We start from the raw sequence: 18,611 nt of genomic DNA, 5'->3' as shown, positions 1-18,611 counted from the left end.
GATTTTATCCGGTGCCAAGCGGTATCTTGGATTTATGACGTCATCATATGCGATCCTCCAAAATTTCGGATACCCATTCTGCATGCTCATTCTTCCTGCACATAAAATACCCCGGGCCCTCGTGGAAGATGAACGGCCCTCAAATAATATATATCATGCATTTTTTTAATAGATGGTCATTAAACAACATGCATCATATGATCGTCGATGGCATGATGTGCATTTATAAGCACCATATTTGATGGTTATTCATATTTTGGTAGTAATCATCGAATGATACATAGCATTCAATGATACAACCCACGCACTATAAAGGATTTTGATTGGTTTGTATCCAATTTTATCATTAGATTGAATAACTGATAACTTCCAATCAAAACTAGGTCATGGAAGCAGCTGGTTTAGATATATGTATCCACTTTGTACAAAGGAAAGCCGCTAATATGACTTGTTGTGCGTATAGGTGAGCATAAACAAAAACAAGAACGTATGCTATTATGCAGTTCTTGGTTAATATTTTAATGTTAAAGCATGCTTTGTTGCTTAAATTTGGGTCTTATTCTAGTAAGTTTCGATAACCAATTCATTGATTTCTATTTTTACATGATGCTGCTATGCTGGACAACCCTGGTAGATAATTAGATGTATGTGTTGGCTCAAAGGATTGGAGAAAACCTTCATGAATAATGGGAAGAGTACAAGCACGGTTAATCAGGAGCAATCATTTCACTCTAGATAAGCAACAAGCCATAGCATACAAATCATTTAGTAATATATGGCTTTGCTAAAGAAGTATTTAGACGTTTACCAAAAGAGAGAGAGTGTGTGCGCACGCGCGCGCGCGCGTGTTTGTGTTCAAACCACATCACGAGTATTTGGATATATCAATCAATTTCCTATTCTGACTATCCATGCTCCTGCTTGTTGTCTTATTTTGTTGTCACAAAAGATCAAGATCCCTACTCGTATGCTAAATATGAGATTATTTCATGGCAATGAAAAAATAGAGTGCAAATAAGAATAAGAAAGCATTAAGAGATGAAGTTTTCTCGGCAAAATCCTTTGTTTTTTTTCCTTTTATAAGTAGTTATAATTTTGAAGGAAATTAGCATTAATAATCCCATCATATCACGTCATTTTTTTTATCATTTTCTTGGTTAGTCAAAATTAAAAAAAAAATTCTTTTATTCTTTCACCTTTCCTTCAAAAATATAGTTCAAAAATTGTAAAATTCAGCTCGATTTGAAAGTCAGATTTAGTCAAGTACATAGTGAGTCTTGAACATCACGACTTATATATATATATATATATATATATATATATTATATAATATATATATATATATATATGTGTGTGTGTGTGTGTTTTGACACTATTAACCATGCTTTAATAGTGTATATCGTGATTGGCATACAAGGATACATCGAATGCATGAATGTTAAGGCTGCAAATGAGTTAGGTTGACTCATGATTCAATCCGAACCTAATGTATTTTTAGGACCCCAAATCTCTTTGAGTATTTAATTTATGATTTAAGACTTGAGCAATATCTTTAACATAAAAATAAATTTAAAAATATTTTTATATCCTAATTAGTTTGAAAGTAACATTGTTTATTGTCTATTTGTGCCATTTATAGCAGTTGGTTATGTGATAATTAAAATGTAGTTCGCTACGTTTGGCTCGAACCCAATTTGGATTGGAATTTTTTGGGTTGGGGCCGAATTATACATGAACTCAATCTTTTTCGAAGATCTATTGGATCAAAAATTTTAGTTGTGGATCCAACCTAATCTTCTACTGAGTTGGATCTAGGTTCAATATTAGGACTCGATTAAGAAATTGAGTTGGATCGGGTTTACTCATAATCTAGTCTGATCTGATCTATTTGCATCCCTAATAAAAATAGTTTTAGCAAATTTATGCTCGAAGAATTCTAATCAAACGTAAAAATCAAATAAATCTATAAAAAAAAAACCATGTATCTTAGATCCTATAATATATATATATATAGGTATATTTACAAGATGAGAAAAAAAATTGATTTTTTGCATTGATATCAATACTCAAGAAAATAAGATGGACTCAACCAAATATAAAAAATAAAATATCAAAAATCAAAAAATAAAGAAATCAATATCTCATGAAATCAAGTAATTGTCGCAACCAAAAAAAGAAGAGTAAAATGAAACAAGATTGGAAATAACAGCCATTGCGGATAGTACTTTCTCACTGAATGAGCTGGCCATAGATTATGTGAACGACTTATCTCCCTCTATGGGGTTTTTTCTCATTATAATAGATCCCTCTAAAGTAGGGATTAGATCAAGAAACTACAAATTGTTGGGATTAAAGAAACTACAAGTTATTGGGATGAGCTCGAATAGAAACTACAACAAACTACAAATTGTTAAAGAAACTATGAGTTGTTGGGATTAGAAACTATAAGTTGTTACACGTTGGTTATGGCTTCAGTACGTCCTTACAAGCATAAGAGAGGGGCTCGATCACTTGAAGCTCGTTTCGCAAAAGAATGAAGCGTTGACATGAAAGAGCTTTGGTAAAGATATCTGCAATCTAATCATGAGTGGAGATGTAGGAGACCTGAAGTTGCTTAGCGGCTATCCGTTCCTGTATAAAGTGATAATCAATTTCAATATGTTTTGTGCGGTTATAAAATACCAGATTAGCAATTAAATAAGTGGCTCCAATATTATCACACAAAAGAATGGGAGGAGCACGAAGAGGAATGTCTAATTCAGTGAAAAATGATTGAATCCAAAATAGCTCTGTCGTGACATTAACAACAGCCTTATATTCGGCCTCGATACTTGAACGAGCAATACTTGATTGCTTCTTAGGGTACCAGGAGACTAAGTTTCTGCCAAAGAAGATGGTAAAACCACTTATGGATCGTCGATCTTGTGTGCATTTTGCCCAATCGGCGTCACTAAATGCATAAGCTTATAGCTAGAATGATGGTGGAGTAATAAACAATGTGTTATGGTGTCTTCAAATAGCACAGAATGCACTTCACAGCTGCCCAATATAGGTCCGAAGGCACATGCACGTGCTGACATAATCTGTTAACAACATAAGTGAGATCTGGACGTGTGATGGTAGTGCATTATAGTGCACCTACAATCGTTCGATATAGTGTTGGATCAAAAAATAGTGAGGATAGCCCATTGAAATCAAAGTCTAATGCCAAAGGAGTTGAGATGGGCCTTGCATCCAACATATCAGATTTCTGTAGCACATCTTTGATGTATTTCTGCTGGGATAAGAAGCAACCATCTAGATGTAAAGACATCTTTATGCCCAAAAAGAAATGAACAGAACCAAGGTCTTGGACAGAAAACTCATTCTTGAGAGAATTAATGAGTGAGGAAATGCCTGATGCATTGCTGCTTGTTACTGTGAAATTATCTACATAGATTAAAATATAAATCGAAGAGCATCCACTCACATGGTAAAATAAAGAAGGATCTGTCTTGGATCCCACAAAGCCAAGCTGAAGTAGATAATTGCTGAGTTGCTGGAACCAGACCCTTAGGGCTTGCCGAAGGCCATAGAGAGACTTCTGAAGTTGACACATACGGTGAGAAAATTGGAGATGGATAAAATCAAAAGGTTGCTCCATAAAAATAGTTTCTTCTAAGTGTCCATGCAAAAATACATTAGACACATCAAGCTGTCTCATGGGCCAACCAGAAGAGATGGCAAGTGCTAGAAAAAGTCTTATTGTTGTGATTTTGATAACAGGACTGAATGTCTCTGTAAAATCAATCCCAAGTTGCTGGCTATATCCCTTAGCCAGAAGGTGCGCTTTATACCTCTCAATGGAGCTGTTAGGACATTGTTCAAGTTTGAAAACCCACTTACATCCAACCACATTCATATGGGAGGTGTGAGGTACAAGCATTCCATATTCCATTGTGCATAAGGGCATCAAATTCAGCTGGCATGGTAGCATGCCAGATAGAATCCTTGGAAGCTTGACTATAGCAGGTTGGCTCGAAAGGCAATGAAGTGCAGATAAGCAGATGTGGGAGAGAATGCATATTGGTCTTTTGTGCACTATAGATTTTGGCCCATCATGCACCATTCCATGATAGAGTGATCATAGGGTGGGTGCATGCCCAAGTGATAGAGCTGGTCCGCGGTTGTTGTGCATCATTGAGATTAGATAGTGGATGAATGACATCAATAGCACGGTCTGATGGCGGTGAGGGTAATGTCATCGAGGTCATCGGGTGGCATACATCCTCATGAACTAAAGTGGGTGCACTATAAGTGCATCAGTGGCTCTCGCCTATGAACTCACTTCTACTGAAATGAATGAGGACAAGTTGGGCAGAGCAGGTGTCCCAGAAGTAGACGCATGCCACGAGGTGCAATCAACACCTTGGTCGGCCTAATGTGCATGGGTCGAAGGGTGACCCTTTTGTCGGACGAGCTGATCCTAAGATTGAGACACAGCAGTTGTTAACACATTTAAGGATGTAACCTGCAAAGGAGGTAAAGACTAGCGAGAGTAAGTAATAGGCCTAGTATTATGGCTAGAAATTTTAGCAAAAGAAAATCTCTTTTCATTAAAGACAGCATGGCGAACAGTGTAGATCTTATTCGTTGGCATGTGAAAGTATTGATAACCATAATGAGACTTGCTATATCCCATGAAAATACACAAGTCAGAATGGAATTCAAGTTTGCATTTGGAATTGGGTCATAGATAAGGGAAACAAGCACATTCGAACACACGTAGAAAAGTATAGTTTGGTGTAGAACCAAAAAGCTTTTTATAAGGGCTGATATTGGACAAGAGAGGTGTGGGCATACGGTTGATTAAGTAGGCAGCTGTGCAAATGGCATCATCCCAAAATTGTTGGGGAATAGAGACATGAGCTAGGAGAGCCAATGCAGTCTCAATTATATGACCATGCTTACGTTCTGCAATCCCATTTTGCTGAGGGGTGTGTGGGCATGAGAGACAATGAGAGATGCCACAAGCATCAAGATAACGAGACAAAGAGCGAAACTCGGCACCCTAATCACTATGGAATTATTTTATTTGTCTAGCAAAGAGACGTTCAATATGGCGTTGAAAGTGAAGAAAAATATCTAGTGTATCAGATTTTCTTTGCATAGTGAAGATCCAAAGATACTTACTGAAATCATCAATAAAGCAAATATACGAGCTCCAGAAGCAAAGATTATTGGTGAAGGACCCCATACATTAGAGAATACGAAGTCCAAAGGACAAGATGAAACATAACTACATGAAGGAAGAGGAAGCCGATGACGCTTAGCCTTTTGACAAGCAACACACAAATGAGACAATGTGATTGGATAAATCAGGAGTCCAAACTTGGTAAGGATCCGTGACACCACTCGCATGACAGGATGATCGAGTCGATCATGCCAAATGGAGATAGATGTCTTCTCGCTAAAGAGAACTCGAGCGGCACTATCTTTATTGGAGGTAAAAAGATGATAGAGACTCGTTCAAGCCGACTGTAGAGCAGAGGCTATCGAGTTACCTGATCCTTCACGATAACATGAAAGGGGTGGAATTCAAAAAATACATGATTATCTTTATAGAACTGATGCACAGACACGAGATTGTGAATGACAATAGGTACCTGCAGAAGATTAGTAAGAGATAAAGGAAGTGAAGAATATAAAATTGTAGCAGAATCTATGTGAGTTATCGACAAACCTGCACCATTGCCAACATAGAGAAGATCAACACCCTGATATGGAGCCACACTGTCAAGCTGGTTATAGTCAGGCGTCACATGATTGGTGGCACTCGAATTTGGATAGTAGGAGGTTGACGTGATGCCATTTTCTTCCATGGTAGCGTTGAAGGTAGCAGGAGCAGAGGCTTGTTGCTAGCCGTTGATGTGATTAATACCATGAAAGTTGGGGTTGAAGCATTGTGGGCAGTCCACAACAAAGTGGTCGCATTCATGATATAGTTGACACCAGGGTCCTTGATGCTAGTTGAAGCACCCACGGTCGCATCCACGACCTCCATTTGATCGCCCTTGGTTGGAAGCTAGATAGTTTGGTGATGGCTGTTGTGAGTTGACAAACAGATGAGATGTACTACACCCTTGTAAGACTTGATGTGCAGCAAGAAAAGGGGCATCTGATTACAGCTGTGCTCGATGCTGAAGAAAGCTTTCATGAGCCATAAGACATGCCAGAACCTCACCAAGAGAAAGGCCTTCGGTACCTGCAAGTGTGGCTATGATGGAGTCGAATTCGGATCCTAGCCCTGCAAGCACCTAAAGCACTAGGTCCATGGAAGAGACAGGATGCCCAATGGCTGCCATGTTGTCAACGATACCTTAGTTTTCTGAATGTAATCGGGAAGGGTGCTCATATCATGCCTAAGGGACTGTAGCTCAGTCTGCAACTGCAAGAGACGTGCTCGAGCTTGGGACTCGAACACTCCAGCAAGGATGTCCCACACAATGCGAGAAGAGTCAAGGTCAATGATGAAGAACAACAGGGACTTAGAGAGGGACGCAATGAGCTACACCATAACCTGCTTGTCTTGCTTAACCCGGCATACCCAGAGCAAGTATGCCGGGTTAGGAACTAGAGGAGGGGCTTCAGATGTCGCTGTCGGTGTCATCTATGTCGCTGGAGCAGGAAGGTGCCGTGGTGGGCAAGGGTCACTTCTGTCGATCAATCCAACCAGATCACAGCTTCAGAGTAGAGGAAGATATTGTGCCTCCCACAGTAGGTAGTTGTCGCTGGTAAGATTGAGAAGTGAGAAGGATAAGATATTGAGGGTTGATGAGGCAGCAGTGGTGGCCATGTTTCAAGGGGTGGGAAGGAGGGCCATCTCGACAGGATCAGAGGCTTGAGAGCAGAAGTGCTCTAATACCATGAACAAACTGGCCAGAGATGATATGAACGACTTATCTCCCTCTATGGGGTTTTTTCTCATTATAATAGATCCCTCTAAAGTGGGGATTAGCTAAAAAAACTACAAGTTATTGGGATTAGAGAAACTATAAGTTGTTGGGATAAGCTCAAATAGAAACTACAACAAAATACAAGTTGTTGGAGAAACTATAAGTTGTTACACGTTGGTTGTGGCTTCAATACTCACGGATAGCATTTTTCTAGAGTCTCTCACATCAAGCATGTGGAAGTTTGGCCAATACTCAACTGCTAGATCGAGAGATGAAATTATCCCAAAGTTAAATCTCAAGATCACTATCCTGAGCTGATCGTGGATGCTATTTTCAAAGAAGGGTTTAGGGTCACTGGATTAGCCAGTTATATAAGAAGTAGAGGATCATTAGGTGACAACTAAACATGTTGACCTTGCCATTTTCACTCACATCACCTCGATTTTGGAGTGATCAGCCTATATCAAATGCCCTTTTAATAGAAACAAGAGCTAGACAAACCAGCTGAGTGGTTTCGATTTTTCGATGGTGCATGCTGTTGATCTTTGCTATGGGTAAGTAGAGTCGAAACTTAATAACTTATACCACCCAAGCCATGTGGATGGTTATGCTAGTGCTAAAGCTTATAGGATGAAGAAGAATTGTCATGGTAGATATATTTCTTTGGCGGATGCTTTACTTCTCCATGGGATGAAGAATGATTCTGCCTATTTTGGCATATCGAAGGGCACGCTGTGCACGAAGAGGCAAATGGTTGCTTTTGAAAATGCTTACTTCTGTCATTGGGTGATGGCTTCCTTCTTTCTCCTTGATTCCCTGATACTCCCTGTTATTCACCGCATCAATTTACTTAATAGCCTGGGTTCGAGAAAATCAAATGTGGTAGAAGTATAAATTATATCTATTGATTATTTCTGTCACATGTTACTTGGGGGCTCGTGTCAACTAACTTACTGGTAATTTAGGTGTGTGAATATATTGTCTATCAAGGAAGTTTCTCAGAATTAGACATGAACACATATCTTGATAAGGGATTTTTGTTGTCTGTTAATTTTTTTTTGGCAGGACACAAGATGTCTATCACATGTGGAAGCTTATACAACCCACTCTTTTTTGAGGAACTATGTGATCCACTAAAATTTTGGTTTTGACATAATTGACTCACATAGTTTGATAATGGAATCATTATCCACTTCTATAGGAGGCAACAAGGGACATGGAATTATCCATCTTGAAGCTATGATAGTGGAGATGGAGTCTTCTTGTAGGAACTAAATCTGAAATTTTTGTTCAGATCTCTGATGAAATGAAGTTCATTGACTGTGATTTGGTCTATAGAAGAAATGGATGGATGATGAATCAGAAAAATATAAGTTGTGACAGAGCAGCAAAAAAATACGATGGAGGAGGAGGTTGAACACAATAAAAAAAATAATTTTTTTTTTTTTGTTGGCCTGTTGTGTCAGCTTTTTTTTTTTTTTTTTTAAGCTTATATAAGCAGTATCTATGTTGTGGTATGCATGCTGATTATAAAGCTGTAATAGCTTGGCATAAGAACTTCTTTCCTCCAAACGAAAGATGTTAAGGGCAATGGTTTCATTCCATTGCTTAATTATTCTGTTTTTTTGATTAACAAAATTATGCCTATTCTAAGATAGTGAGACCTCAGTCTCTACCATAATGCAGATCATATATAAAAGATAGAAAGCGAATTATGCAATCCAAAGGTTACATGTATCGTAAATATTGTTCAAGCTGTTCTAAAGTCGAATTAGACTGTATTTCGCCTTCATCTGACAAGAAAACTTGTCTACACTCCCCAACGGCAATTACCAGTTATCTCTAGATTCGGGAAAATGATTGTTATTCTAAAGCAACTTGAAAAACCAATAATAATATAATCTGGAATCTGATCCATTAAAGCATCTAGGTTTTTATTTGTTGAAATCCGAGGACATGCGAGTAAAGAAACATTCAGTTTTTTTCTGTGAAAGAGGTTGCAGTACTTATGTGTTCCTCTGGCTGCGTAAATCGTAACGGACTGTTCTATAAGAGCTTGACAAGTTGGCACCTTCGCTCATTTCCATTTTTTACATCTCTTTGCTCATGTCTTTCTGGAATCCAGATGCTTCTAATGTATCAGAATTATTTATTTGTGCTATGACTAAAATGCACGCTCATGTCACATTCCAATTGTAGAGAGCCAACCAAAAAGCCAGATCAAGAAAAGGAAGGAAGTTGTCAGCACTGGCTTTCTGGAAATTATTTTGGGCCCACATCCTGTTTATGTGGCGCTTTTAGCCATAGAAACCTAACTTTCCTATTTAATATTCATTTATCAACTCTCGAATCTAGTTTCTCTTTGTTACTTTATTAAGAATAACCAAAAAATAAAGCTACATTTCATCTTGGACTCTAGCATTACATCCAACATAATTTGAAGCAAAGGCTTTCTCTCTCTTTACCTCAACTTTCTTTGGTTCCGAGAGCTTATAGTTGCGGCCGTGTACTTCTTAGTTTTCTCTCTCTTCTATTTCCCTGCTTGCTTTGTTTTTCTTGAGGCTCCAACCCACCCTTTATCAACAAAAGACGGAAAAAGCACGAGTTGGAGTTTGCTGCATCACGAAAATTAGGGAATTTTCTCGGCCCAAACACCGGCAATTAAAGAAGCGGAAGGCCACCTGGTTGGACAACTAAGTTGTCCGATGCGAGTCGGACCTCACCACAAGCCGAAAGAGGAGGGAAGGGCCCCCCGAATCACGACCCCAGGTATTTCGGGTTGTATCTTCCGCACGGAAGAACGATTCACCTTCATTCGTGACGTCAACCGTTGGATCGCACAATATCCGCTTCGAGAGCTGTGCAAACAGTGGAAAGAAAAGATGGAAAGGCTTTGAGTTATGCTCGAGGCACGATCCAGTGGTTAATGTCGCGAAAAAAGATCGATCATTCTTTTGCGCGAAAGATACAACCCGAAACCCGACCGATGGCGGGCCAAATGGAGTCGGCGATTCTATACGAGAGTTGGAACCTAGGTTTTCGGTTGCTTCTCCTCATCCTGTCCCTTTGGCCCGGCTTCTCCTAGTCCATTACCTTCGTTTTTTGCACAATTTCGGGTGAAATGGGGGAGGCGAAGCCCAAGAGCCAGGCCAGAGTTTGGAGCACCGTCAAGCCCTTCGTCAATGGTGGGGCTTCCGGGATGCTCGCCACCTGCGTGATCCAACCGATCGATATGGTCAAGGTGAGAACTTGATATTTCCTTCTTCTTTGCCAATTTTTTTTCGAATCTTTTGTTGGATTTTTGCTTTCTTGCACCGCCAAGAAAAGGAAAGATTGGGTCTGGGAGGAGGAGTTGCAGGCTTATGACTCCGGTGCTTCTTGTTCTTTTCTGCGTTTCGAAGCAATGGGTTCGATTTTTTGGCTATTTTATTTGTATAATCTTCTCACCTTGATATAAAAGTTGGTTCTACGGCGACTGAGGGCTCTGCTTTGCTGGATTTTGTTTCCTGTTCTATATCCAAGGAAATAGGGGGTTTCTGTTTCTTGATTCGATGAAGTGGATGTCTGTTGTGCAAAGAAAAACCTTCTTTTCTTGGATTGTTTAATATCTCTTTGGTGGATCCGAGATCTATTCTTTGGAGGATCCATAGTATCTTGTAATATAGCCTTCAGTGATGTGATGCATATATTTTGCTGAATGTTTGTCTGGTAGGTGAGAATCCAATTGGGTCAGGGATCGGCACTCCAAGTGACAAAGAACATGCTCGCCAAAGAGGGCTTTGGCTCCTTTTACAAGGTTTGCTCTTCAACCATGTTACAGCCTCCTCCATAATCTCCATTTTGTCTTATTCGGATTGAAGCTTCTTGTAACTTTATGAGATGTATGATAAGTTATTTCTTCTTACGGTAAGCTTGTCATTGCCCGTTTTGCTTTAATGTTGTTATTAATCTCAATTTTGTTGCACTTTGGATTCCAGAACAGATCATTCTATGACATGGCGACATATACAATTATAGTGCATGTTACCTTATTTATAACATTTAATTGAAATAAGAAATGAAGCAGCTTTAATGACATTTATGTTATGGAACGACTTGCACAGAGTAAGAATATCATATTTGCAGTGAAGGTGAAACCTTTGAATTTGGAATTATCTGTGTCCGTTAGCATGTTTCTAGGATATGGAGAGTCGTTTTAATATAAGAGTGAAGGCGAGACTAATATGTCTTGATACTTGTCCAAGAACCATAAAATTAGCAAATGGAGATGCCAGGCAATATGACATTGGAACCCTGTATTGAACATAATAAGCACTTCTATGTTTATCGATGTCATACATGGAATTTTCTCCACCTAATTTTGAAGATGTTTCAACTAGAATTGTGTTCTTTCTTTCTCAACCCACTGAGCTTTTTGGATGGAAAATTAATGGACTAGTGAACAAAAATCTCCCTCTACCAATCTTTGCTCAAAATTCTCTTTTTTCTAGTGATCATCAGCATGCACCAAAGGAGAATGACCAAAAGAATTGCTACATTAGAGTTCTATATAAAGCCCTGGACTATTTATCTCAGGAAAATTGTCAGCTCCATTTCTCTTTCTTCTACCTCTATAATTTTTGATGCTTTTTTTGTAAATCCTTTATCCTAATAGTTTGGGCATGTCTTCATCCGAGTAATTCTGTAAGCAGAAACCTCTTTTAGCCTACATCATAATAGTTTGAGCAAGTCCTCCATCCTAATAGTTTGGGCAGGTCTTCATCCTATTAGGCAAACCCCAGCAGATGAAAGGGTTTCAGATCACTTAAAATGAGTTCAGGCAGGTGTTCATACTAATGGTTCTGGTTTTTGCCACATGTTGCATACTTTGGAAAGTTCTGCTAGTGTAGGCAACTTCTTCTCGATAGTTCTAAACTCAACTTCAATTTCATTTACTTAATTTTTATCAATAATTGTCCTGGTTTATTCGAAAGTTCTCAAGTTGATTTTGTATATTTAATGATCAGCTGTGCTCGTAGAAACTAAATCATTTACTATTCTCAACAATTTGCATAATATGATACATATACTTCTTTGTTGCTGCATTTTCTTTCCTTTTTTATGAGAATGATGTTTGCTCCCTCCAAAAAAACACCTAGCTGATGCTACTTAATTACTGTTAAAATTCGGCCAGATATAACTGAATTATTGCTGCTCTACCTTGAGTTGTTATCTTGCTGCGCTGAGCCATTTATGGTGTCTCATGATCTCTTTTATGTTGATATGAACGAAATCCAACTCTTTTTCTGCTCATGTTACTAACAGTTCATTTCATTCATGGAATGAAATATTGTTGTTTCTAATCAAAACATAGTGTTGTTTCTAATCAAAACATAGTGCTGTTTCTAATCGAAACAGATGATGCAATAAAAGTTTCAACTAGAGTGGTCAGGACTGGATTAGTCTTAGGGCCTTTTGCATGTCTGGGCCTAAAATCCCGTGGGATTCATGGGTTGGGCCAAGACAATCAAGTCAAGTTGAGGTCTTTTTTTTTTCCTCGCTATGGGATTCAAGCAGGCCCACTCTAATGGTTCTTTGGGTATTTATAAAGCTCAGCTAGATTTAGTTGGTTGTCTTGGCACAACCCATGAATCCCATGAGATTTTGGGCCCAGACATTCAAACAGGTCCTTAGATTAGTATGGGTTTGATATTCTATATTTAGCTTCATATCTAAGTTGTGAACAATGAACACCACTTGGATATTTCCTATCAAATTTATCTCATGTCTTATTGTCTTGATAAGGGTTTGGTTTAAATTTTCTTATTCTAATTCTTGTCAGAGCAAGGACTTGTATTTTTGCTCCCACCTCTGCTTCCCCCCAGCTTGTTGGGATGGGGGTGGAGGGATCTATATTTATTTGGCATTATGACTTTCACAGTTTTGAAATTTGAATTTGAATAATTACATCATATATCAACTCTCTCTCTCTCTATCTCTCACATGCACGCGCGCGCACCCATGCTTGTGCATGCGAGGGTGTGTATGGGGGTTTCCTGTCTGCCTATCTATTCTAACCTTCCATCAAATGTGGTAAGATAAATGTTCTTCCTTTTTCTCCTGTTATGCCATCAACATGGAACCAGAGGAAGTGTGATGTGTTTGATGGGATCCTAAAATTCCCCCCTAGTTTCCGTTGGGTGTGGATTCAATCTTCTCCAGTTTCTTTCTTGTTCGGTTGTGTTCATACCAATAGTTGAGCCTATTGAGTAATTACTGTTTCTTTGGGATGTTATGTTATTTTATTGCATGTTTTCCCCCGCGTGTGAAAGTTTAGACTAGTTATGCCAAAAATATTCTCAACTGAATATTTGTATCTTGCAATCCTAGTCTAATTTAATGCATAAATATGGATGTACACATTTATGAAGAAGAGAAATAACTCATAAGATGTGTCATAATAATGAAGTAGGTTGACACTTAGTGATATTTAACCACATAAGACCAGGACTACTTGACAAAATCTTTTAACAGTGAATATTTTGACTGAATATAGTTGTCTTGCAATCATAGTCTAATTTCATGCTTACACATGTGCGCATTTACGATGAAGAGAAATAACTCATAGAGGTGTCATAATAATGGAGGTGGATGCTTAAGTGATAAGATCAGGAGGTGACACAATCTTTTAACAGTGAATTTTCATGTGATTTATGAATATATAATGCACTGTATTGTATTTCTGACATTTAGATTCCTCTTTGGTTTGTTGATTCTTGCAAAATATGTCATTTTCATGATCTTGGGTCTCTCCCCCAAATTATCTTGGTTATGACTGAAACTGAAAGCATCCACATGTTGCCTTGTGAGAAATTGTTATTGTTTGAAGTCTTCTTTTTGTTGTTTTGAAAGGTGCTTTCTGTTTTTGTGTCTGATTTAATGTTCTGGAGCAGGGATTATCAGCTGGTTTACTCAGGCAAGCTACTTACACAACTGCACGGCTGGGATCCTTCAGGTAAGAATAATGATATCATGATCACTCATTTCAGTATATATTTATGAATAATACAAGCTGGATTAAAAGAATGCAGCTGTGAGGCAATGTGAATTGTTAAAGTGACATGCCTCTTCCTTCATCCTGTTTGGGTTATGTAAAACGCAGCTTAGATTGGGTTCGTTGAACTGTCTGATTTGTAAAAATTATTGTAGTTCAATAGTATGGGTTTTCTGGGCCATGGCAGTTTAGTTTGGGTCAGGGCATCGGGTTAATATCTGACCCAATTTGGTGGCAAGTCTTCTCATAATTTGCAATAGATCAGAATATGATGGAGCAGAATGTTCTGCGCCATGGAGTTCGAGTTGTTAATGGTATGGGTTGATCCTGATGGTGCAAATGCTTGTTGGGTGGATTAACTTTTATGAGTCATCTTACATTTGCATGAATGACCAATGGGCAATGTAATCTTTATGAGTCATCACCTAAAAGCTAGTCCATAAGAACCTTCAAATAAAGTCCATCACTATCTGAATGCTTGCAGGATTGTTCCAGTATCATATCAGTTATTTAAGTCAAATCCATGTACTAATTCACCTGCTCTTTGACCCTGTTCCTTTCTAGGACTGCTGATGCTTCTTAGATTTTGTATTGCTCATTGCACTATTGCTACAGTGCCCCCCCCCCCCAATCAGTTCTAGGTTAACTAATATGAGTCTGCAATCCAGATCACTCAAGACTTAAAGAACAAGCATTTACATGAGATGATTGCAGTCAAGGAGTAGTTGATCTTTTTTTTTTTTCCTTTCCTCTGTATATTCCTGAACGATTTGATAGCATTTCTCCTGTCTACTCTTTTCTTTTTTTTAACCCCCTCGAAATTAGTTACATCCAAGGGAGCCTGAAACAAACCTCATGAAAGATAGACCATAAGGAGCATAGCTTTATAGTGCCATATTCAGTGCAAGCTAAACACAACTCTGTCATGGAAGGGGCTTAGTATAGGTTGGAAATTACTTGAAGATAGGAAGTCCTAAAATAACTGGCGTAAGTGTTTAAAAATGGTTTAAAGATGATAGTTTGTTCGAGGATGCAGACTACAGCCAGGAGTTTGATGTCATATAGGATTAATAAAGTTGAATCCCACTTTTAAGGCATGCATGGCTTTTTTTTTTTCTTCTTTCCTTTTTTTTTTTATTGTAGTTGCTGTTATGATAAGGCTGTGGATTTCTTCTTTTTTCATATCTGAGATATTTTTATTTTTTTTCCTTCTTTGAAGCATGTAATTAAAATTTTTTTCTTGTGTATAGAATTATCAAATTGTTAGATCACAAGGAGTAAGAGTAGTCCTCTTCTGTGAAGAGGCTGCTTAATTGAACGGGATGTGTAGGGACCTTTCTTTTGCTGCCTTTGGGAATTTTGCCCATCTATCATGATGTGTGGTTAATGCACAATGAGTGTGATCTACTTTTCTGTGTACCTCATTGGATGCTAATTACTCTGCTATCATAAAGAGCGAAGGCAAACTCCTTTCCCATTGAGCTCACCTTATTATTAAACTGACAGTTTTGCGCTGTAACAATTTAAGAATGTGCTCAAGTTCATATCACATCAACAAGCACCAGATTTACCTAAGGATCAACTATGCTGTGGTTTTAAAATTTTATGGCTGTTACAAATGCATTTAGGGAAGAATAATAATCTTAATGTGATAGTATCTCAGCTAGTGACTGTTTTATATTTTGCCTAGGGTTTTTACAAGTAAAGCAGTTGAGGCGAATGATGGGAAACCACTACCTCTACTACAGAAAGCTTTTATTGGGCTGACAGCTGGAGCAATTGGAGCATGTGTTGGCAGTCCAGCTGATTTGGCACTCATCCGAATGCAGGCTGATGCAACTTTACCTCTAGCACAGAGGCGAAACTATAAAAATGCCTTCCATGCACTCTATCGTATTATTACTGATGAAGGGGTTTTAGCACTTTGGAAAGGTGCAGGCCCTACTGTAGTTAGAGCAATGGCATTAAATATGGGCATGCTTGCCTCGTATGATCAGAGCGTTGAGTTTTTCAGAGATTCACTTGGTTTGGGGGAAATTAGTACTGTGTTTGGTAAGATTCCTGGTGATTATGCCTTTCTTTTTGGAGCTAGAGTCATCCTTATAGCAACCAATGGAAAATTGTTGATGCTGTGGATTTTGTTTGATTAGACATGCATGCAAAATATCTGAACAAGATAGGATAATATCTGGCTATATTATTTTGGCTTTTTTAATATAGTATCATTGGTTGTTTCCATCTTAGGATTCTTTTTGTAATTCTTCTAAGTGGAATATGAAAGGTTAATTGTTTATGGGTCTTATAGGCCTGTTGGCATGTTTCACTGCTGCTAATCATTTTTGTTTTGTATGAGGAGATGCAACATGTCTTTGTGGAATGGTAGTTACTAGGTCAATGGAATGCTAAACACGTGACCCAGAGTGTCTATCCTTCTGAGTAGATATTGTGGTTTTTGTAATTGTATTCAATATAACAATTTACAGATGTGTTTTATATACAGTTAAAACTTTTCTCATCCTGAGGAACGTAAGTTTGCATGAGACCTGTTCAATGGGTGGACCAGGTTCAGCATAGGATACCACTTGATTTACTCAGTCCCGAGCCTGGCCTTCAGGCCTACTTTCCAGGCTTGAGCCTACTACTCATTGGGCTTCAGGCTTTCGGGCCGAGCCTCGGACTCCCTCTCCTCCCCAATGCCATCTGTCTCCTCCCTGGTTCCGCCGAAGACACCGCCATCATCTACACCATGGGTGATAGGTGAAGAAGATGAGGAAGGGAACCATGTGGGGAGGGTTTGGAGAGAGGAGAAGGGAGGGGTCGAGGGGTTGGAGAGAGAGGGGTTGGCGAGAGAGGGATTGGGGGAGATGGAAGGATGAGCTGGTGGGGCGGAGGGAGGAGATGGGAAGAATATGAGGAAGAAGAAGGATATATATATATATATATATATATATATATATATATATATATATATATATTATAGATGCATCGAGCTCAGGCCAGGCTCCGACCTGCCGGGCTTAAAAACCAGGCCCAGGCTCGTTTTGGACACATCGGGCTCAGGGCCGCTCGGGATTTGATCAGGTCTAGTCTGCATCTCACAATCTGCCTTGACTGGTGAGACCATTAATTTGTATCCTTACAGATTGTGATATTCCGGATGTATATGATTAATCATTAAGGAGAATAGCGAAGTGGTCATCAATGGCACAATGTTTATTGTTCTCTGCCTTTTCTAGCTGCTGTCATAAATTCTGTGCTTTTCTTAGTAGGAAGACTTAGTTGCAAAATGCATGAATATGACCTGCTATGAATATGAAATCTCTATATGAATTGGTAAGATCAGAAAGTTTATTTCACTATTTGCTGCAACTTGATTTGATGTTTCTTTATCATTTTATCACAGGGCTAGTGCTGTTTCAGGATTCTTTGCTTCAGCTTGCAGCTTACCTTTTGATTATGTCAAAACACAAATACAGAAGATGCAGCCAGATGCAACTGGGAAATATCCATACACTGGGTCACTGGACTGTGCTATGAAGACCTTGAAAAGTGGCGGACCTTTCAAATTTTACACTGGGTTTCCTGTTTACTGTGTGAGGATTGCTCCCCATGTCATGGTAAAGCTTCGACACCTCATATTCTAATCTATCTAACTTGCTCTATGTTTAGAAGCCTTATTTCTCTTTTTACTTTTTGTTGATGTTTGAATGGGTTTTTGTGCAGTTGACATGGATATTTTTGAACCAAATCCAGAAGATTGAGAAGTCAGTGGGTTTGTAGAAGTCCTAACCTATTGGGGATCTCAATATGCATCGACTTCAAACTATTTATAATAAGTTTACGGCTTTTCAATCTGTAGTAGAGGCTGGTTTTGATATCATGACAACCTTTAATCCATACCTTTAGATTACGACACTTAATGGTTTATCTGCTGAGTATTTGGGAAGCATTCCCGTTCAAATTTTTGGTCGGAGACTGCAGTCAGGTGATTGGCAGCATAGGAAAGTTCTATTCCAACTTCTGCTATTGAGTGGGATTGAAGAATTCAGTTATAAGTTCTCGAGTCATCGTGCATGCTATTTTTCTGTTCTGTCTGGATTCTCTGGTGTTTGTATTGGTGATTGTTTATGTGCTTGCATTTTATATTACAATTTTTGGTTCTGCATTTCATAGATCAGCAGTAAGAATTAGGTTACAGGTATCAGAGGTTAAGGATTTTCTTCAGGTGGAATATCAGAAGTAAAACTGTCGAGAGACTCTAGAACATGTTGGAAAACGAGAATCTACAGTTTTGGACCAGATATCAATGAAAGAGTTTGATGTTTGCTTTTAAATTTTTAATATTATAATTGTATGTGTTTGGTTGTGGTAATGTTTATCTGTATGAAGCATTTGAAATTTTATGGTGCAAATAATTTAACTTGCACCAGTAGATGATTGAGATAGGTGCGGCAGGCTAGGACTCTCGTTATGCCTTGTTTTGCTGGGCTGATATGATTTTATCATTTTTAGGTTTTTTTTTCAAGAGGAAGGTACATTAGATGGATAGTTGTGTTCTTTTTTTTTTTTTTTGATAAATAAAATGGATGTTGTGCTGGGATTGCTTTCATTTTATTTGATAAATATACTTTTCCTTTCATTCT

The 18,611-nt window shown here is 38.5% G+C and overlaps 1 protein-coding gene across 1 annotated transcript; it reads left to right on the top strand.

The window, feature by feature from the left end:
• The first annotated feature begins 9,949 nt into the window (after window positions 1-9,949).
• LOC105040601 (mitochondrial dicarboxylate/tricarboxylate transporter DTC) lies at window positions 9,950-18,302 on the top strand. Its single transcript, XM_073254594.1, has 6 exons — window positions 9,950-10,176; window positions 10,648-10,731; window positions 13,868-13,929; window positions 15,659-16,021; window positions 17,372-17,585; window positions 17,692-18,302. The coding sequence occupies exons 1-6, from the start codon at window positions 10,057-10,059 to the stop codon at window positions 17,746-17,748; spliced, it is 900 nt and encodes a 299-aa protein (XP_073110695.1). The 5' UTR covers window positions 9,950-10,056; the 3' UTR covers window positions 17,749-18,302.
• The last annotated feature ends 309 nt before the right edge of the window (window positions 18,303-18,611 follow it).

Source organism: Elaeis guineensis, chromosome 3 (genome assembly GCF_000442705.2).
Source record: "Elaeis guineensis isolate ETL-2024a chromosome 3, EG11, whole genome shotgun sequence".
Taxonomy (NCBI): domain Eukaryota; kingdom Viridiplantae; phylum Streptophyta; class Magnoliopsida; order Arecales; family Arecaceae; genus Elaeis; species Elaeis guineensis.
This window is presented reverse-complemented; position numbering and strand designations above follow the sequence as displayed.

Bases quoted from the DNA above. Each gene is read 5' to 3' on its own strand.
- LOC105040601 (XM_073254594.1), top strand. From the start codon at position 10,057: ATGGGGGAGGCGAAGCCCAAGAGCCAGGCCAGAGTTTGGAGCACCGTC. The intron at 10,732-13,867 runs GTTTGCTCTTCA...GTTCTGGAGCAG, and splicing joins GCTTTGGCTCCTTTTACAAG to GGATTATCAGCTGGTTTACT. The intron at 17,586-17,691 runs GTAAAGCTTCGA...GTTTTTGTGCAG, and splicing joins GGATTGCTCCCCATGTCATG to TTGACATGGATATTTTTGAA.